This window comes from Vigna unguiculata, chromosome 11 (assembly GCF_037176805.1).
Source record: "Vigna unguiculata cultivar grain cowpea cultivar isolate G323 ecotype 2 chromosome 11, ASM3717680v1, whole genome shotgun sequence".
Lineage (NCBI taxonomy): Eukaryota > Viridiplantae > Streptophyta > Magnoliopsida > Fabales > Fabaceae > Vigna > Vigna unguiculata.
Genome location: NC_140802.1, coordinates 46,531,442 through 46,553,259, shown reverse-complemented (window position 1 = coordinate 46,553,259; position 21,818 = coordinate 46,531,442). Strand labels below are relative to the sequence as shown.

The following is a 21,818-nucleotide window of genomic DNA, read 5'->3' as shown; positions in this document are numbered from 1 at the left end:
AGTTAGACCAAATATATTCTAATAATGTAAACAAAACCATTAGATTATGTATGATGGATCAAGTCATTTCAAATTGTTAATATAAGAAAAAAAAGTCAATTTAAATTGAATAAAAATTATGAAGGCTACAAAACACTTATTTATTTTGTAAAGGTTATTATGTTTCAAATATGTTTCCTCAATCAAAATTTTGGTATCTATATTATACTTTCCTATGATAAAACACTTCCTTTTATTATATTTGACACTATTTAACGACCATTTGACAATTCTTGTAAAGGTAAAATAATCTTAAGAAAAATTAAATTTTATATTTTTAGAAAAAAGAGGAAGTAAATAATAACGAGAGGTCAAATGGTAATAAAAAAAATGTAATGTCAAAATACCAATGTCCTTCCTATAAAGCCTTGAACATGGATGATGAGTACCTTAAGGAGGCATGTGGTAAGAGTACTCAAGCAATGTTGAATACACATTATAAGCAACAACAAATTAATCAAAGTTCTTTTGAACATACATGCTTGCATTGTTTATTATAATTATATGATATTTTGTAATTCTTAGAATGATCAATAGAACTTTCTATTACACTTCATCTTGTATATGAGTTGTATAAAATTACGATCATATACACTGTAAAGAGCGAAAAGTTGTTCCTATGTTTAGATCTAGTTACCTTTCAATAGCACCTGCTTCTGTTTTTTGTATGCTTTGTCTGTAATATGTTGTCTTTCTTGAGAGAGCTTTCACTTTGTAATTCGGAAACTATCCTTAACTTGTGTTGTATTTGCGACGACAAACTACAATAAAGTAGATAATAGTCAATATAGTTTGAATTTAATATGCTTCTTCCAAATACTCAAAATTAAAAACATCATTAGAGGAACAAAATATGCCTAAATATCAGGTTGCTTTTTGTTCTTGACCTCGAATATGCTTGGAAAGAGTAAAAATTTTGAAGTTGACAGATGAAGGAACATACAGGGGTTGAATTAATTTGAAGTTTGATAATTTGCATAAAAATAAAATGAGCCTTAAGCAGTGTTGATATCTCAGAACCAACAAATCATTAAACAAAATTGTTCTACAGACACCAAAGGCAAGTTCCGAGAAATGGAACAGGTGAAATGAGAATTTTTTCACCGTTTACCGAAACTCATCGTCTTAAAAGATTTTGATTTGAAAATAATATTAGTATTTTCCGTGAATTGCTTAAGATTTTGAGTTGAATTCAGGTTTCAATTTTAACATTTCTGATTAATCCTCTTTTGAAAGACCATTCAATTGTTCTATGAGGGACCATAATTTTCCATGTAAAATACTAACCTCCGCGTTTAAAACATTCCTTGTAGCATATACTCTTAAATAACCAAATTCTGAAATCCTTTTGAGGCTCCAACTCTTATCCTGTGGATGCAAGAAAACATAAATTTGGATTGCTTTGTTAAAACTAAGAAGCACAATCCTGAAGATATACATGTGTATAGAGGATTGAGAAGGAAAGAATATGTTGAAGAAATAATCACATTAGTTGAAAAGGTGTCTAAAGTAAAGCCAGCCATGCCAATAACAAGTTGCACAGGGGCACTGTAATTTCTGCCATCATATGTGTCTACTCCATTTTTATCTTTTTTAGGCAAAGCTTTACATTCATGTTGAAGTACAGAACAAGTTCTCTCGTAATTATGCGTGTGGCCGAAGAGAGCCAAGTCAACCTGTTTCATTTGCAGAATATGGTGAATTGTTACAACAATGTCAATGTCAATGTCAATGAACTGTATACAAAATCTAAGGAGCTTGATTTGCTGACCTTATTTTGAAATAGCAATGGCTCCACAGTGTCAATAAACTTGTCACCAGAATACAAAAATGTGTGGCTAGAGGTGTACATCGATCTATGTCTGCACATGAACATGTTATGCATATATGCTTAATAGACAGATCCAACAATGTCATGAAGCTGGAACAACACAACCAGTTCAGTAAAAATGTGCACAACTTACCCTGTGAAGATTAGCCAAGGAGTTTTCTGTCGATTAACTGATGCCATGTCCTTTTGCATCCACTGATACTGCAAAAGGTGAAGTTAAACATATTATGCTGTAACCAGGTTCAGCCGAAGGTTCAAGCAGGTAAAACCCTTATTTTAGACTTCAAAATTCTTTTAAGACTAATTGCTTTAGGCCTCCAAGAAAAGAAGATTTTCAAAAAGATTTCATTTTTAAGTTTGTTTCACATTTTCTAAACTCTTGAGTCACCCGTGTCTGTAACTGATAAGTTGAAGTATAAATATGAGAAACAGAACAATGACTTCACTCACTCTACCTGCTCAGACTTCTTTGACCAGTCATGCTCAGTTGATATTACTGTGAAATGAACACTTCCCTGCTCAATAGAGTACCAAGGTTTATCCTTTGCTGAAGTTGGCATTGGAAAGTATGTTTCATAAGGTACACCACATTCACCACCAGAGTCAGGAGTGATATATAATGAACCTGAACCTACATAATCCCTGAGTACAAAAAGGGAGTTCAGAAATGATACCATAACCTTTTTTTCTTCTTTTCCATAAATCTACCATGCTTGTTATTCAGTTAGTAAACTTTAAGTGCTAAGCAATCAATAATTTTACAGGAAATTAAGTAATGATTTTAAGGGAACTTTTATCATCCATGTGGAGGGCATACCTCTCATGGTTCCCTATTGCGGTCATATAAGGAATTCTGGAAGCTACTGGGTTGATAAGTTGAAAGAAGAATTCCCATTCTGCAAGAAAACCTGTTGCATAGCTTATATCTCCAATGTGAAAGATTGAATTTATATATTTGGAATCTACATCATTGGCTATGGCTTTAATCACAGAAAGTGCTCCTGGCTGTTTGAAAAACATGACAAGATCTGGTCAATGCAAAATACCTTAACCTTTCAATATGAATCTAAAATATAAATGCTAATATATTTGAAGTAGCAATGTACCTGAATGTAGTGTTCTTCTGAGGCATCAAGAGGAGTCTTTCCCATATCACCAAATGCAATGAATCTGACCTCATTTGATCCTCCAACTGGTGGAGTTTTAAACATTATTTGTTTACTCCAACCAACAGAGTTACTGCACCATAATAAGCAGAAGAAAAAACAACTTATCTAAAAAGCTAAATCTCATTTCTTGAAATACTTACAAACACAAACATTTTTTAATCATTCAGACTATTAATCCATCTAAAATGCAGATTATAGACTTTCTCAAACCATAACCTCAATCAATTTATCCCATAAAGTTCGTACCTTCCATATCTGTATGAGAACTTGCTTGAAGGGGCAAGGCCAGTCATAACTGCTGAATGAATGTACCCTGGATCATGCCATCCGAAATCCTTAGCAGGACTAGGCAACACTGAACCTATTAATTTCAAATGCAAACGAAAAATATTGGTAAAACTATTAAAAAAGTTGCTTTTTAATATGTAATGTAAAATAAGATAGTTCTTTCGAGAAGAATCCAGAGAGATACAACACCGATAAAATATAATTTCAATCTATAATTGACACTACTTCAACTCAAAATCTCAAGATATTAAATTTATGCGTCTTCGTCTCTACACAGTTATCAACTCTATCATTTTTATTTGGTATAAACTTAGACACACATTTAGATTCTCAAAAAAATATACTCTTTTTGGTGATCTTTTATATTTCAAATTAAACTGTACGGAGAAGCATATATAAAGCAAAACTAAAGTAAATCTATCACTCACTGCACATATCAGCTTGTGAAAATGTACTAACTGTTGAAGTAACTGTTTTTCCATTTGCATATTGGATTTGCTGAGGTTCTTTGCCTCCACTAACCCATGTCAATCTCATCTGCAACACCAAATCACATTTGAGAATAAATGAAAGGATAATATTTGAAACAGACTAACTCAACTCTACAAAACTTACTTACATACGAAAAATTTTACCTATTTATACAGTAAATTGATCTTATATCTAAAAATCAGAAAAAGTAATGTGTAACTTACAGATGTTGCAGATGAATCTATGCTTGAGAGGTGTCCATAGAGGGGACTCTTGGGATTAGCAAACTTCAGAAGGGTGGACCTTCCCACAATGCATGGTTTCAGGAATCCATCAGAGAAGAACACAAACTCAATGTCACTTCTGATATTCACAACATGAAACTGTATTGAACCACTGCACGTTGAGGTAACGCAAGTCCCATTTTGATATTTCTTGCATTCTTTGTTTTTGCAGCTAAGGTAGTTTGGATCATTTTTCATGTACTGTGCCTGCGTTTTCGTTAAATCATTTGTTTTTAGAACAATGTATCTGATATTTACATGAACTCTATGCTCGAGAAAAAAAGAGCATCTCTATGCATGATTTGTGGTATGTGGCAACAACAACCAACTTTCTGCCATTAATGAAACGTCGAAGTTGACTTTTTGTTCATAAATGTTTAATTTATGAAAACCATTTTCAACTCTCTCTTTTTTGTCTTTCCTTTTGGACGTTTTAATCTTTAATTGATCAACCTCGGGAAGGATAAAGTTTCATTATATACAAATATTACCTTTTTCCGAAGTTTCACAAATATATAAGATCGTATTCATTTGTAAAATAATAAATAAGGTAAATGAAGAATATATTAACATTCTTTTTTTTTGTTTAACAAAAGGTTCTAGATGTGAAAGATAAAGTTTCCAAAGCATCTTGCAAGTAAATACCAATTAATGGAAGGGCCACAACAATTGAATGAAAGTATTAAATATAAAGAGTAAAGTATTAATTAAACAATATTTTAAGGAAAAATAATAATTTAAGGTGGTTAAAGAAAAGATTAATAAAAGACCACAATAATTGGACGAGAGTTTTTAAACATGGATATTTTTTTTTTAAATATATATATATATTTTAAGATGGTTTAATCTTTAAAAAAAATCAACAATTAAATTAATGGCTTAACAGTGCAAATTTTTTAATAATTTTTTGAATGTTATCTTTTACTAACCTTTCAAAATATATTGATTAATTTTAATGTTTTAAAATATATTAAAAACTTTTTTAATTATATTTTAAAAGCTTAACAAAAGATAATATTAAAAATAGAAATTAGTAGTTTCTCTCAAACGAATATGAGTGATATAGAGGGTTAAAATAATTCAAAGGAAAAGCAAAATACTGTATACCTTGATAGGGTAGTGGCAAAGCAAAGGAAGTTTGGCTGTATCACCAGTTTGCAGATACAAAAACTCTTTTAGAATACAAGTGCCAACACTGTGCATACGTAAAGAAAAGCTTGTTAGTGCCAGAATTAATTTAAAAAATATTAACATTTTAATAACTGAATTTTGATAAATTTTTCTTATAACAATGTCACTTTTGATAAAAAAAAAAAGTTATCAAAATTTAATTGTTAATGTTATGAATAGGTGTGAGTTAAAATTTCACATTGAATAAAAAAAATAAAATTAAACACTAAATAAAAGGAAAAATTCATCATTACCTTATTTTAAAGTTTTGGAGTTAAAAGTATAGACAAATAATTTATATATATGAAACTAATGACATACATATCTAAAACCAAAATTCTCACCGATTACTAGAACCAAACCAAACCATATGAGAACAATAACTCGTAAGTTAAAATATTATTTTCTTTGATTTAGACCACAAATAATAAAAATGACTCTCAAAAGTTCAGAAGTCACGTGTGACTAAAATCTGAGTCCAAATTCTTTGTTGATTTTGTGGTGTTGTTCTCTGCTGAACATTACATTGTGTTGAGATTTTAAATATCCTTTTAATATATTTTAAAACGTTAAAATTTGTGATAATTAGTGTATTATAAAAATACAGTAGAGAAACAATACGAAAAAAATGCAATAGAGAATCTAAATTACTAAATTCTTACTCAGAATTGGAAGGTGAGATCATAGCAACCCAATCACTGTCTGAAGGTTTGGAAACTCCGGTGACTGTGACGGTCACGAACCCGTCGTCCGATAGGCTAGAATTTGGGGTGATTTTCACACTGAAAAACGGATTTGAAGAAGAACAATTACCCAAAAATTTTCTGTTTATCGTTCTGAATTCTGATATAGCAGTGAAATTTCGGTGCAGGACTTTGGTGTCAGTAATCACACGGTCCACAAGTGAGGGAGTGAGAGTTTCAGAGGTTGAAAAATGAAGGCTGGGGAAAAAAATCAGCAAAATTGATACATATTTGAGAACCCAATTACAAGATTCCATGGAAGAAGAAAGAGAATGAGAAGACATGGATTTGGATTTTTTGGCATTCAACAATGTTATCACTTTTCAGTCTTTGGATTTTGTAGCCAAGTGAGAAATGGTTGCTTTTTATAATGAAAATCTTAGTTGTTTGCTATTATTAATGGGTTTTGATGATGGTAACTTGAGTTGTGATGTGTGTTAGAATTTGAAGAGTAGAAAAGAAAAAGAAATGAAAGCAAATAAAATAAATTTGTAATGATTGTAACTTGTGTTGTGATGATGTGTTGGACCTAGGAGGAGTAGAAAAGAAATGAAAGAAAAATAAAGTAAAATAAAAATGATGTTCTTTGGATTAAAAAAAATATAGTAAAATGTATTATTGATAGAATATAATTTATAAAAAGTCTTTGAAATAAAATATATTAAAAATATTAAACTTTGAACTGGTTAATTTAATTTGATTTAATTTATTATTTAATTATTGCTTATATTTATATATTTAAATTATTTATCATCTCAGAATAAAACAATAACTGTTTATTATGTTTATTTAATGTTAATTGTCTTTGATTATTTGATTGTTTTAAATATAAAATTTACAAAAGTAAACTGCATTTCCTTCTATCATTTTTCTCGAAAAATCTTCGCCCTTTTAGTTTAAATAAGAACAAAAATAATTTTTCCTTTTGTTTTCATGCCTACTGTATTAGTAAGATTTTACTTATTTATAGAAATTAAAATTTCAAAACAGGTAAATATAAATGTAGATGTAATAATATTTTAATTGTTTAGAAAATGAAAAATAATGTATTTATTTTATAAAAAAAATGGTTTAAACCTTTTTAGAATAAAGTATTTTTAATTTGTGTATGCAAATATGGGAATACAACTTTTAACCTTTGTCAACGATTGTACACAAATTTTCTATTTTACATATCATTAAGTCATGTGAAAATTTTAATGTTGAAACGTAAAAGTTTTTAAAAGAGGGTAAAGTCGAAGTCAGATAAAATTTTAATAAGTAAAGCTATTTGAATTCACATATTCATTTATTATAATTATACATTTTGTTTTTTAAAATATCATATTTAAGAGAATTAAATGCAATTTTTTTTTCACTGTTTTTGTATCTTAATTATAATTAAATCCAAAATAAAATAATATATTCATAAGAAAAAGTGTTAGAACTTGAGCACTTATTTCTTGTATTTTTTTTAATATTTATATTTTAAATTATGAAAATAGTTAAATTCAAAAGAAAATAATATATTTTTTTACAATTAAATGTGTTTGAATTAATACATATTCATTTGTCATATTATGAACGATTGCTAAAGTGAAAATAATAAATGAAAAATGTAAAATAAAAAATATTGCCTTTAATTTTTATTTTGAAAATAATTAAAGACAACCAAAGATGGCATTTTAAAGTTAAATTTTTAAAAAAATCTATAATTGAGGAGCTGTTCGAAATATTTTATCCGTTTTGTTCTTCAATAAATTATTTTAAAAAATTAAAAGTTTAATAATATATATTATAACACGTAAACAATCAAGTCTAAAACTATTGGTAAAAATATGAGGGACAAAAATATATTTAAGTAAAAAGATAAGTATTAGCTATTAAAATTAGAGAAATCAAAACTTCAAGTAGATTAAAATATGATATTGCCATTTATTGTTTGACTAAATATTGTTTGCATTGAAGATTCTCGAATTACATGCCATTGATGTCCAACACTACTTTTTTTTTTTTTGCTATTTCCTATAAAACAGCTTGATTTCTACGTTTAACCAAAGATAACTGTGCAATGTGCATAGTCTCTATTAAAATGTTGATATTTTTTTGTTTGGTAATGTTTGAAAAAGGAATTTAAGTGGGTTCTTCATGTTTTTTGTTTTCTACGTATAATATATTTATATTTTTGAGGCAAGTTTTGACGTATAAACAGAAAAAACAACAATCTCCACACCCTTGGAATCTCCCACACTTTAGCATTGCATTGCTCCAACACATAGGTATTGCAGTTAAGGTAAAGAAAAAAAAAACTTATCTTTAAGAAAAATTACACTAATTGAGTTTCATTTTGTCATGGTTATGGAAATAAAGAAAAAGTGGAATGTTTAAGATGAAGCTTCCCCAAAGATAAATTGACACTGGAAGATGTAAAAAATTTACAAAAAAGAAAAAAAAAATGATCTTTGATCTCCCAATGAAACAAATTTAGAAAAGAAATTTTACACGTATAATATTTTTTAGAAAACTTATATATACGATGTAAATAGTTAGAAATTATTTTATATTTTTTAGTTGGCACTAATAAGATTTCATATAAGTTATTTATTTCATAATTATTAATGATTTTAAGTTGTTAAAAAAAGTAGAAAGAAAGGATGTCGTATAAACAATAATTATGATTTTCAAAGATTTTTAGTTATTTATTTGTGGGAGTTATTGTCTACAAATTTTGCTCGTGTGTTTTTGATAAATATAATATGATATCTTATTTACTAATATGATATAAGAATCACACACAATCTAAAGTATGAAGTTTAACCAAACATAGTGGAAGCCTATAAGGAAAGTCATACACCACGAAAATTTGGCAATAGATTATGAAACCTATGCTTCTTAAACAAGATGAAAAGTATATCCTTCTCACACATAACCGAGTGTTAGATCTAATTAAATTTTAAATATTTTACATTTTATATAAATATTACAATTTTATGTTGTCTGAGATAAATATATCATACGAGGTAAACTATTAACATTTTGAAATTAGATTTTAACTATGTGAATCATACTTTTAATATGTTTATAGTCTTAAATTTTAATAACAGTTTAATCTTTAGACTTTAAAAAAGAATGAATAATTCTCCTAGCTTAATTATTTTCAAATGTCAAATGGTATTTCAAGTTTGCATTTAAAATTACACAAATGTTATCCTGATATACGGTTTAATACGTTACAAAATTTTAGAGTTAAATATATTTTTAATTCTTTAATTTTTAGTGAAAATTAAAATTAGTTAATTATTAAAATTCTCATCACATTTAGTCTTTTATCTGTAGAAATTTGTGGATTTAATCATTTTAACTGAATTTTGTTAAGTTGATTTAATGTTTCTAACGTGTTTCAGGATAGCATTTGAATTGTTTACACCTTTTGATACATTTTCACCTCAATGTCAGTTGAAATGTAATTACAAAACACATTTTAAACGTCAAATACAAAATTTAATAACAAAATGTGATTAAAAAGACAAAATTCATGCATATCTAAAATTTTGAGACTACATTAATTTAAAATTTCATAGAGAGACTAATTTCTATCTTCAATATTAATGTACCAAAATCATATTTAATCCACTAATTTAATTCCACTTGATCACATAAGAACTATTTTTATTTGTTATTACAATTTGAAATTAAAATATATCAAAATATAAAATAAAGACGGTTTCTAATCTGTCATCACAATTTATAGCCTAAAAAATATTTATATAATCGTGTACTTAAATAATATATAGATAATGACTATTAAATTTTGACAACTTTTTCTTACAACAAGATTTATCATCTTCTAAGTGATTTTAAAATATTGAGAATGAGAAAATGAAGAACCATTTAGAAAATATCATCTAAAGATTGTAAAAAAAAATTACCAAAATTTAGTAGTGAAAAATTATTGTGCAACAATTATAATTCTCTCCAATTATCTAATCGGGAAATATTATTCAACGAGGAGTGAACCATTTTATGATAAATAAAGATTTGATTCCCATTTGTTTGGCGGGAGCGCGTTCTTTCTCCGAATACGGAGGAGTGAGACAAAATCCTCGTTTGCAAACAAATCTTTGTTCCGTTCGCTTCGTGTCCGAGAGCACAGTTCGACATTAACGTTTTTGGAAGCATTTAAGAATGTTTATGGCGATTGGTGTTCCCTCATCACGATGCACTATGTACTAAGCATTTGTTTTATGCACACGTTGATGAATTGTTCTTCAACCTGGAATCAAGATATTCTCAGTTTAGCCGGCAATAATTTACAATAATAATAATAATAGTTCAAATTTCGTGGAAAGAGTTTAAAATAATAAATTCTGGTTAGAAATCTCAGAATCTACGGTGGCAGACAAAGGTGTGAACAAATTACAAAGACAAAACCAATCTTTTTCGTTTGTCTCCATCTTCATGCAGAAAACCGAACATGACAAAGATTCATCTCTATAAAGCTTAACGTTATAATCTTTATTCAGACCTCTTAGGATCATTACTCCAAACCAAAACTCTAAGAATTGTTCATCTACGTCCTCAGATGGATTGAAGAAAACAGTGAAAAAAATTGACAGATCAACGTTGCTAGGGTTATGCATGCAATCCAAGCTATGCAGCCAGGTAGCACACGATCACTCCATTACAAATTTGGTTTTTCAGTTTTCTCACGGTCATATTTTTTTTAAAATTATGAAAATAGACAATAAATAATTATCGGTCATAGATTAAGTCGTGTAGACTCATGACGATTAAGTTGTACAAGTCCACACGACTCATCTATGATCCGTAATTATTTGCTGACTTATCTATTTTCATTAGAAAGACGAAGTTTTTATAAACTAGTCTAAGAAAATCATCATATGAAATTTGCCTGGTGTATGTTAGGTTCACAGTACCACTTGCAAGGATCAAAAGGGATGTGTGATGAAGAAGAGGGTCTAAAAATCATCGATCATCTTAACGAGTGTGCAACTTTTACTGAATCAGGAAACTTCATTGATGCAGACACTGCACTGTACCATCTCTCTCACCTTGCTTCCCCACATGGTGATTCAATGCAACGCGTTGCCACTTATTTCACCGAGGCACTAGCACATTGCCAATTGGCCAAAAACATGCGCGGTGTGCCCAAAGTTCTTCGCTTGGTGAGAGCATTATCAACTCCTGAACAACAACTTGTGAAGAAACTATTCTTTGATTTCTACCCCTTCTTAAAAATCTCGCACACGATCACAAACCAGACCATTATAGAAGCCATGCAAGGGGAAACAGCGATCAACGTACTTGATCTAAGTCCATCATCCAACGCAGAACAGTGGATTAGCCTCATGCAGGGTTTGAGAGAGCGTTTAACAAACACACCATATCTGAAGATTACTCTCACAGCCATACACGAGAAAAGGGAAGTGTTGGAACAAATGGAGTTGCATCTGAAAGTTGAAGCTGAAAGGTTGAACTTTCATTTCAAATTCAACCCTGTTGTAAGCACTTTGGAGAGTCTTGACCCTGAGACATTGCCCATCAAGAAAGGTGAGCCTCTTGCAATAAGCTGTGTGCTTCAGCTTCACTCTCTTCTCGCTGCAAACGATGATGAGATGGTGAAAATTAGGGTTCAGAGGGATTTTGCTGAGATGCTTATAAACCAGAAGAACAAGAAGGTGAATCGAAGTCCTGATTCAGCACTGTCACCTTTTTCGCCATGTCCATCACAGAAAATGGAGAGTTTTCTGAATGGTCTGTGGAGGCTCCAACCCAGAGTGATGGTGATCACCGAGCAAGAATCGAATGTTAATGGAGCTAGTTTGAGAGAGAGGGTGTGCAAAGCTTTGAGCTTTTACGGCACACTGTTTGATTGCTTGGATGCTTCAGCTTCAAGAACATTACTGGGGAGAAGCTTGTTGGAGAAGATGCTTCTTGGTGAAGAGATCAAGAACATTGTTGCATGTGAAGGGGTTGAGAGAAAGGAGAGGCATGAGAAACTAGAAACATGGATTCCAAGGCTTGAATTGGCTGGATTTGGAACTGCACCTGTTAGTTCCAATGGAATTTGGCTTGCAACAAAGTTGTTGCAGAGCTATGTGCCAGGTTACCACATCCATCAGAAGAACAAGTTCTTGTTTATCTGTTGGGAGAAAATTCCTCTCTTTTCGATTTCTGCATGGAAGTTTTAGAAGGTATATTCTCACTGTATATACCTTACTGTGTAGCCTTAGTTTAGTTTATTCAGGAAGTGTTTTTCCAATTCATTCTATCAAACACATTATTTAACACAATCTTTGTGGTTATTAGTCGATGATAATGTGTTAAATATATAATTGTATTTTTTATTTTATTTGTTAAAATATTTGAAGGATAATTATATTTTTACTCTCATTTTTTGACGTGACTTAGTGTGAGTCATTGATTAATATACCACTATCTTTTCTTTTAAAAGAATCAATTACCCACTACCTCAAAAAATAAAGAATGAGAGGGAAAAAAATGATAGTTATAGTGTTATTGGTCATATTTAATGATGCGGATGTATGGAAATAATTCTTTTGTTGGAAAAATATTGTGGAAGTCTAATTTAATATCTCAAAGCTTACTCTTTATTTAACTCGATTGGTATCAAATGTATCCCTTAATGTAAAATGTGTTCAAGAAAAGTAAATCAGGTGTTCTTATTTTTCATCATTGCAAAGAAGATTCACCAAAGAATTGCCTAATATGGGCTTTTCTTTCTGCACCACCACGTTTTCTTCTTATACTCCATAAAAGTGAGGAAAAGACCATTTTGCCCTCAATATTTTTTTAAAAAAACTTAAAATAATTTTGGATCTAAAAATACATTCTACCAATATAATAGGAAAATTGAGTTTATAATTTCTGGAAATTTTACAATTTTAATAGGAGAAAGTTAGTTCCATCCTATTGGCTACTATTACATGAGTAAGAGAACAATCTCATGTCACGCCACTAATCAGTTTAGTAGGTTATTATTAAAACATGAAGTATGTGTATGTTTTCTCATCCAAGTCAATTTTCCAAAGCCAAACAATACTTTTTGTCAACATTTTCTTTGGTTTTCCCGCAACAGATTGTGCCATATACCTTACTCATATACCCACCAACGAACATACACGACTTTTATTCCAAACTTCATTCATATATTTTTCTTCTAAATCCCTATCCCCTGTTCATGTTTTCCCTGTTTCAATTGCAAGTATAAATCTTTCAGGGTGAACCACTGCATTATTTATTTATTTATTGTGTTGTGTTATGGGGTATACCAAATTTGGAACCAAACCAACCTAACTCATGAACTAACAACAAGGGCAGGTGCAAGATACAAGAAACATAACCTCACAAGTTATTACGTAATTCACATTACCACTAATGGTATACTCTTTTGATATACTTTTTCACGTTGGACATAAATAACAAAGTTAACCCAAAATCTTTAAGGCGATGAGTTTATGGACCTTAATTCTTATATGATACTCAACTTTCTCATTTTTACTCAATGTGAAACTTAAACTTCTCATTGGTACTTTCCTCTCGAGCTAACTACCGAGTATCCCTTTATCTGTGACTGATACCATTGTTAGAACCCTAAATAACTCATACTTGAATTCTTAACACTTATGTCACGATCTTAATGAACCTCTGAAAACAAAGAACCCATCATGTGTTTTCCACAACACATTATGGCAAGTTTTCAGTCAAAAAATCACATGCAACCCATTCTCACATAGCCACAATGGCACCTACTCTTCCCATTTCAGAAACTCATCTGCTTCAAATTATTTAGTATTGCTTAATATTGGGTCAAGAATATTACTTTTTAATGATACAGAGAGTAGAGAGATTATTACGGCTATAAAAAGTCAAAGACCCCAATCAAAATTGGATTAAAGGTCTTTGTTCCTTATAAGTAGAAGCATTCAACTTACTCTGAGTTGACAGTTACCAGTTCCATATGTTCTCTAAACTACACAAGAGACTGCATGTGCTGCATCATGGCAAAATTACATCAATTAACTAACTCATTCTGATTACAATTTTCTCTGCAAATTTTCCATTTCACACATGCATATAACAAATATTTATGACCAAAAAAATGTTTCTTGTATAAAAATACAAAATATACCTATTGCTATAGTTTATGTAGTTGTTGAAGTTTCAAACTGCAAAACTTTGAATAAACTGTACCAAGTAGTTAATAGAATTATCCATTAATCTCCAATAAATGAAAAACATTCTCTAATTTATTTAATAGTGCAATTTGCTTCCAACTATAGAAAAAGTAGGTCTAATTTTGTCTATAAGTATACACCATTAGCTCGTCATTTGGCACTCAAACAAAATCTCTCTATCAGTTTCCAAACTTTTTCTCTTCTTTTTCAGTTTGTTCTTTTCTCACAACACAAACTGAAACATCAAAATGTTTCCACAAACACCAACTATCTCATTTTTCATTGTGCTCTCTTCTCTAATCTTATGTAATGGCTACATAGAGGAGCCACTTTACAAAACAAACTACAAACACTACCCTATGCATCATGGCAGATTCATCAGGAGAAAACATGAACATTTTGGTTTTATAACAAGGGCCAATAGAGTTGCTCCTCTTTCTTCTAGCCCTCGTGGAACAGTTAATGTTGATGACTTCGGAGCCAAAGCAGATGGAAGAGATAATACCGAGGTAACATATCATGTTATCAATAAAAAGAGAAAACCATTTTCACAATCCAAATTCTCTTCTGTGTTTTTTTACAGTCCTGTGTTGAACATTAAAAATACACCGATATTGGCATTTAACAATACTGACAAATGCAGTAAAGAATTCAAATTCATATTTTCATGCATAAGTTTAGTTCAATCACAATCTCTTTCATCTTTATGTCAACTTTTCTTCTTCCTCTTCAGGCATTTGGAAAGGCATGGAGAGAAGCATGTTCAAGAGGGGCTATCCTTGTGGTACCTGAAAATAGGATCTATCGTCTTAAGCCAATCACATTTTCTGGTCCATGTCGACCCAACACTGCATTTATGGTGAGAAACATTTTCTTTCTTCAAGTACTAATTGATAGTATTAAGAACCGGACTTTAAGTCTAAGTCAATTTTCCAAAACTAATTTGTAAAGTGAGATTTGCATCCACTTATATACCATAAATTGACTTGATCTCTAGCTGACGTGCAACAGATAACACAGATAGTGAAAGATTAACCAATTTTTCTATTTTCTAAATTCAACATGTAAGCTCTATGGAACAATCGAGGCATGGACTCAAATGTCAGCATACCAAGATAGACAGCACTGGATTATGTTTGACAGTGTTTCAAATTTCAGAGTTGGTGGTGGTGGCACATTCAATGGCAAAGGAAAAACGTGGTGGCAAAACTCTTGCAAAGCAACCACTAACCTTGTTAGTCACCACTGAATCCAATAATTTTTCATTATATTGCTTTTGTTGTTGTAATCATGAACACTGATACTGATTTGTTTCCTCTTTTTTCTTTGATTCACAGCCATGCAACGACGAACCAAGACCAAAGGTAAAATATTATTCTTAATACTACAAAGTTTTACAAAGAAACGCAATTCCTAACTCTTTTACTCTTTCATGGAAAATTTTTGTTACATAGGCTGTGACTTTCTTTCAATGCAAAAATTTGGAAGTGAGAAACTTGATGTTCAAAGATTCACAGCAAATGCACTTAGTCTTTGATGGATGCTTCAATGTTATTGCTTCGAATCTGATCATCAGAGCTCCAGGGGACAGCCCCAACACTGATGGAATTCATGTCGCAGACACACAAAATATTGTGATAAGCAATAGTCATATTGGGACAGGTAGGAACCGCAACATGTGTGTGTGAAAAATGAACAAAAAATGGCTATAGTTAAATGTTTAAATTTTGCAACTTTGTTTTGTTGAAGGTGATGATTGTATTTCGATAATAAGTGGGTCACAAAACGTTCGAGCAACAGATATCATCTGCGGGCCTGGACATGGAATAAGGTTAATTTTAAGATTCATGAATATGTTATAGCACATACAAGTTGGTTGGATCAATTTTAATGAATTTTATATGAAATGGAATTTTTGTTTTGTAGCATTGGTAGCTTGGGAGCAGATAAATCAGAAGCTGAAGTGTCCAATGTGGTAGTGAACAGAGCAACTTTGACAGGAACCACAAATGGAGTGAGAATAAAGACTTGGCAGGTGAAAGTTGATTTTGTGATTTGAAATTTAGTTTGTTACTTACCATGCACTTCACAACTGTTGTTGGTGATACCAAATTGACCAGAGGATTTATGGTACATAAGTAATTGTAAATCTCATCTTATAAGTCGATTTTTGAAAGATTGAATTAGGTTTAAAGCTCAGTTCTTAAACATAAAATCAAAATCATCTAAAACCTATCTTAACAAAATTTATTATTTATTGGATCTATGATGTTCGGACCAATGTCGAATTACCGTTAATCTCTCGGTGTCTTAGAGTCCACTTTTTAACTTGTAAGACGGTTGAAAGAATAGATTAATTGAGGTTAAAAAATAGAATATAAGTTTTGAAAAGAGGAATCTAAACTTATGGAATAAGGTGGCTAAACACAAGGAAGTTGACAAATGATACAAGAATATTGACAAATAGTGCATCCAAGGTTGACAAATTTCCACTTTGTTAGTTATAGTCTTCTTGACCACCCTTTGGTTTGAACTAACAAACCATTGAACATGTTTTTTCAAAGTAGTTTTTCTTCTAATTGGCTCGAATTTAACCTTAATCATGCTTTATTATGAACTTGACATTTTTTTTTGTTTCACACACAATTTTTCAATTGCTTTTGATTGAATTGCATGACAAAAAGAATGCTTTGAGCACAACATAGGTCATACATAATCTTTTTTTCAATAATGTCAAAGTCTTTTAATAATTTTCCATATTTCACGTGAGATTCTTCATTCTCGTTTACATTGAGCGCAATATGCACTAAAAGCTTAAAATGCCATTCATTTAAACCACCCATAATTATGTAGGAAACTTTTTGTTTATTGCATGTTAATTTTTATTCTATCTCCACACAGGGAGGCTCTGGTTATGCAAGAAACATCAAATTTTTGAACATAATGATGCAAAATGTGACAAATCCCATTATAATAGATCAATACTACTGTGACCAAACCAAGCCATGTCAAGAGCAGGTAACAATTTCTCAATCTGCATCAAAATTCATAGAGAGCAACTCTCTCTCTTTCTTAAATCTATGGTGCTCATAACATGTTTGTTGAAATTTCATGCAGAACTCAGCTGTGCAATTAAGCAATGTTTTATACCAAAACATAAGAGGAACGAGTGCCTCAGAAGTGGCTATCAAATTTGACTGCAGCAGAGCAGTCCCATGCAGACAAATCTACCTGCAGGATGTGATTTTGGAGCCACAAGGCAGAGGTGGCACCATTGCAACATGTGAAAATGTTAGATATGTCAACAGAGGAAAGTTTTTTCCTCAATGCACTCCATGAAAACAAATTCAACAACTGAAAAAGCTAGTGGTTCAAATATTTCAAGTGTGGTTATTATAGGTTGGTGTAATTGACGACTAGCTCAGCTGACTTTTTTGGCAGCTACTACTATTAACGATAGTTTGGCAATGAATAGAGGGGGAAATGGGGCAAAAGGGATAAAGAATGTAACTATATGTATACAATAAAGATGGAATCAATGTTCAATGTTATAATCATATCAACTACCTTTTTGAGATTTCATTTTTGTTTTCAACTACCTTAACTAACTTCAACCAGTTTCCAATGTTAGACTACTATTTCAACTTTGAAACAGTTTCTTCTTCCTTGGAAATAGGTTGGGTAAGTCTCAAGTAGTTCCTTAGAATAATATCATGCTTGTCTACAAAGTCATTAAACAATGTTTCAATTCATCTAAACAATGCCTACACAATCTTCTTAGGCTCACATGTAGAGCACAATCCTGTAAACAAGTGGCTGCATCTGGTTTCAATGACTAGAGAAAAAATTCGTAAGAACTTTTATGATTTAATGAAAGAAAAAGAACAGACTGCATAAATATAGGTGAAAATTATGTATCCTTTACTGATACAAACAAGCCAATGACAGATTTTTCACAAACACTTATAACATAACATGGGATAAGTTACATAGGAAGTCTTCAATCAAAGCTAGTAATAAGAACTACAAAAAGTTGAACACTACATCTTATTGCATAAAAACTAAAGTTCACACACCAATTCCTTCTGAAAGCGCTGCTGGAGGCAAAGAACGAAACAGCACATTGTCATAAAGAAGACCAGCTATGGTGGCACCAATCAAGGGTCCAACCCAATACACTGCTTGGTTCCTGAAAGAGCCTGCAATGGTTGCAGAGCCAAAAGCACATGCAGGGTTCATTGAGCCACCAGAGAATGGACCTGCGGCTAAGACACCTGCACCAGCCACAAAGCCAACTACAAGTATGCCAATGGAACCCAGTTGAACACGCCTAGGGTCCCTGGCTGCATACACTGTGTACACCAAAACAAAAGTCAGAATACCCTCTAACACTGATGCTCCAAACCCTGTCATCTCTTCTGCAATCGTGTAGGTTGGAACATGCTGAAAATACATAAACAGAAGAGAAAAATGAGTAAACAAGACTTACATTTACATGTGTTCAAGCCATAATATACATAAAGAAAATAGGTTGTTCAATGTAATGTAGAACAGTTTTACAGACTTATTCAATCCCAAGTCATCCATAAAGGTGATACTAATTTTGGTAACTCAATTCTTAGTACAATTTCCCTTTCTTATACTGATAAACTTAACAGAAATATGTTAAGTTTTAACCTCTATATTATTTATAAGTTGGAAATCATTATGTTAACTTCACATGGTTATGAAAACTTATGAAGAATTAGAACACAGATACGGATACAGATACGGAGACACACACGACACAGACACATATATAAGACACAGAGATGTCTACATATATTAAAATCTACTAATAAAACTCAAACAGATACCATTTTGGTAATCATTATGTTCAATCTCCTGATTTGAAAAAATTTACAGGTTTAAGTAAAGGAACATGAAAATTGAAATGTGGATTGTTATTATGTTAGGTGAGTGAAGGTTGAGAAATATATATATATATATACCATTCCAACAACAATGCCTCTAAGAACAAGGCAAGCCATGACAGAGGCTATAAGTTGAGCGACCCAGTAAAAGAGTGCAGTAGGAACACTAACGTGACCTCCCACTGCCATTGCGAATGTCACTGCTGGATTAACGTGTCCACCTGAGATCTCCCATGCATTATACAGAACACAAGACAAAGCAAAAGCACTTGCAATGGAAACCACAACCAGACTTGTAGGGTTCAGTGAAGCATCAGGCATCAACTTCCCTGTCATTTCCAACACCGTTTAATCAAATCACAAAAAGTTAAAAAAAGAAAGAAAAATCTCAGATGAAGAGGGGCATTATAAAAGGATTCATGGGATTAAGTTGTGAAGATGTTTTATTTTATTGCATGAACACTAAAAAACCATGCATACAAAATGCGGAAATTCAAGTACAGTAACCAATTTCAGAGACATATTCTATGCAGGAAACTGTTCATCCTTTAAGAAGGTAACTGTATCAGACAAAACCAATTCCTCTTGAAAACCAAAAAAAAAAACATAAGCATGTTTTTTTATTACAATCATCACTGTTAAATGGAAAAACACGAGAATAAGGACATGTTAACTTAAGAAAAAATTGATTAGCACTAAAAAGAGAACTACTCTCTTGAACTGTTCAATGTTGACTACCCTGCAAAATGCTCAATGCAGAAACGTGTATTGCTGTCTAAATTATAAAACTCGCAACCTGAATCCTTTTCATGCGTAACATATGCCAAGAAAAAAACCACCATAATGGCTTTAGAAATTGACCCAGTTCCATTTTTATCTTCTTTTTCTGAAAATCCTTTGAACAGAAACATACAAATATGCATGTGAAGGAAAGGTGAAAAGGGTACTGACGTGAGGACATTCCGGAGCCAACAACAAGAAAGACGTAGAAGAAAGTGGAGATGAACTCAGAGAGATAAGAGCGGAGTGCATGGCGAGTGATGGATTCATGAAAACGGGAAGTGACGATGGCAGAAGATGGAGCCATTTGTGATCGTAGTAGCAGATACACTGAGGAAACGGTATCAAGAGAGAAACTGATGCAGAGAAATGAACAAGTTACGTTACATGTTACATAAATAAGCATGCAGTTGGTAATGCTTATTAAGAAAAAGACACGCAGTTTCCCAAACAAGGTATGCATTTGAAATTAAAAACTAACCGTCTATAACTGCCACCGATGTAGCGCCTACCTTTTGTTCGTGTTATCAACTGTTACGTCTTATTTGTGCAAATTTTTTTTTTAAAGACTTTTTAGTCATCCTAAAAGAATAGAATCTTGATTTGAATTGAATCAAGGTGCATGTAAAAGTAAACATTTTAGAATTTTCAGATGTCTTTTTAAGATTTGAAGTTATTGAAGTTTAAAACTGTTTTATATTTAAAAAAACTAAACGTGTCTTAATTAATACTTCGAATAAAAACTTTGTTATAATGTTTCAAGTGTTTTAAAGATTATCATTCAATTAAAAATAATAACTACTTAAAAAGATGTTCCTAAAATAGTTTAACATTGGTTGACGATGAAATTACTATATAATTAATTAATATCTTATAATTGTGTCATAATTATGTGTAGCTCCTTAAAATATCGTTTAAAGTATTTAAAATTGAGTTTAATCATTACACATTTTTCGTGTAAAAGTTAGAGCTCTCGTTATATCTCAGTTTTTTTATCTGAATTAAATTAATCATTCTTATATAAGAAAGTATCATGTATATTTCAAATTATATTCTAATATTTTTTAGAAAAAAATATACTTACTTTTTCATAACCACAATCTTGCCCACTTTGATGTCAATTTTTTTTTAATAAAAAATATTCACTTTTCGTCTAAATTTTATATAAACATTTTTCTCTATAATAAATATAACTTGCCCCTTTATATTTTAATAGCTTCCTTATTTTATTTACAAATAATTTAAATAAAGTTTACAAAAATTATAGTTTTAAAATATAAAAAATTTGAATAGTCTAATTATTATATATATTAAACTTTTGTTATAAAAACTACTTAACTTTTACATTTTAAAATTTTAATTTTTAATTTTCATAATTTGTTTCAGTAAATTATGTTATCTTACAACAATAAGGGAAGTAAATCACTTGTATTAAAAAATAAGAGTGACCAACGATATATTTATTTAGATACCAAAAAAGGAGGTCAACATTTATTTCAAATAAAAAGATGAGTATTACTTTATTAAATACATAGACGTACATCTATTTTAACATTTGAGAAATGTAAATATTATATAGACAAGAACTCATACCAAATAAGCACAGTTATAGATAAAACAATCTTGTTTCTATTTAGCATATAACTTTTAGAGTGTCAAATGGTTTAAAACTAAAATTTAAATGGTTTAAAATTTAAATTTAAATTGTTTACATCATTTAATATTTTCTAGTTTAAATATTAATAAAAAATTTAAAAAATTTAACATTAATAAATTAATATATCTATCTATTCTTAATTTTAGAACCGATCTATATCAATTTTTGATTTTGCTTTGAAATTTAAAAAATATAAACATATTTATCTTTATTTTTAAGTAATCGATTGAATTTTGTAACCATCAATTTTACTAGATCATGACCAATCTCATTGG

General features: G+C 30.7%; 3 protein-coding genes and 1 pseudogene across 3 annotated transcripts; 2 read left to right on the top strand and 2 right to left on the bottom strand.

Annotated features, from left to right (window-relative positions):
* Positions 1-502: 502 nt before the first annotated feature.
* Positions 503-6,308, bottom strand: LOC114170429 (putative inactive purple acid phosphatase 1). The gene is made up of 13 exons (XM_028055905.2): positions 5,915-6,308; positions 5,190-5,277; positions 4,023-4,289; positions 3,756-3,864; positions 3,286-3,400; positions 2,977-3,109; positions 2,688-2,875; positions 2,326-2,512; positions 2,004-2,071; positions 1,811-1,901; positions 1,527-1,715; positions 1,327-1,407; positions 503-800 (listed from the first exon to the last, which is right to left on the bottom strand). The coding sequence occupies exons 1-13, from the start codon at positions 6,277-6,279 to the stop codon at positions 747-749; spliced, it is 1,935 nt and encodes a 644-aa protein (XP_027911706.1). The 5' UTR covers positions 6,280-6,308; the 3' UTR covers positions 503-746.
* Positions 6,309-10,932: 4,624 nt separating this feature from the next.
* On the top strand, positions 10,933-12,186 carry LOC114170428 (GRAS family protein TF80 pseudogene; annotated as a pseudogene).
* Positions 12,187-14,368: 2,182 nt separating this feature from the next.
* Positions 14,369-17,775, top strand: LOC114169075 (polygalacturonase-like). The gene is made up of 9 exons (XM_028054094.2): positions 14,369-14,702; positions 14,927-15,052; positions 15,263-15,427; positions 15,531-15,557; positions 15,648-15,855; positions 15,943-16,024; positions 16,120-16,228; positions 17,095-17,211; positions 17,311-17,775. The coding sequence occupies exons 1-9, from the start codon at positions 14,442-14,444 to the stop codon at positions 17,530-17,532; spliced, it is 1,317 nt and encodes a 438-aa protein (XP_027909895.1). The 5' UTR covers positions 14,369-14,441; the 3' UTR covers positions 17,533-17,775.
* A 387-nt stretch (positions 17,776-18,162) lies between these two features.
* On the bottom strand, positions 18,163-20,292 carry TIP5;1 (tonoplast intrinsic protein 5;1). Its single transcript, XM_028053056.2, has 3 exons — positions 20,058-20,292; positions 19,185-19,435; positions 18,163-18,636 (listed from the first exon to the last, which is right to left on the bottom strand). Exons 1-3 carry the CDS (start codon positions 20,290-20,292, stop codon positions 18,262-18,264), a joined length of 861 nt encoding a protein of 286 aa, XP_027908857.2. The 3' UTR covers positions 18,163-18,261.
* Positions 20,293-21,818: the final 1,526 nt, after the last annotated feature.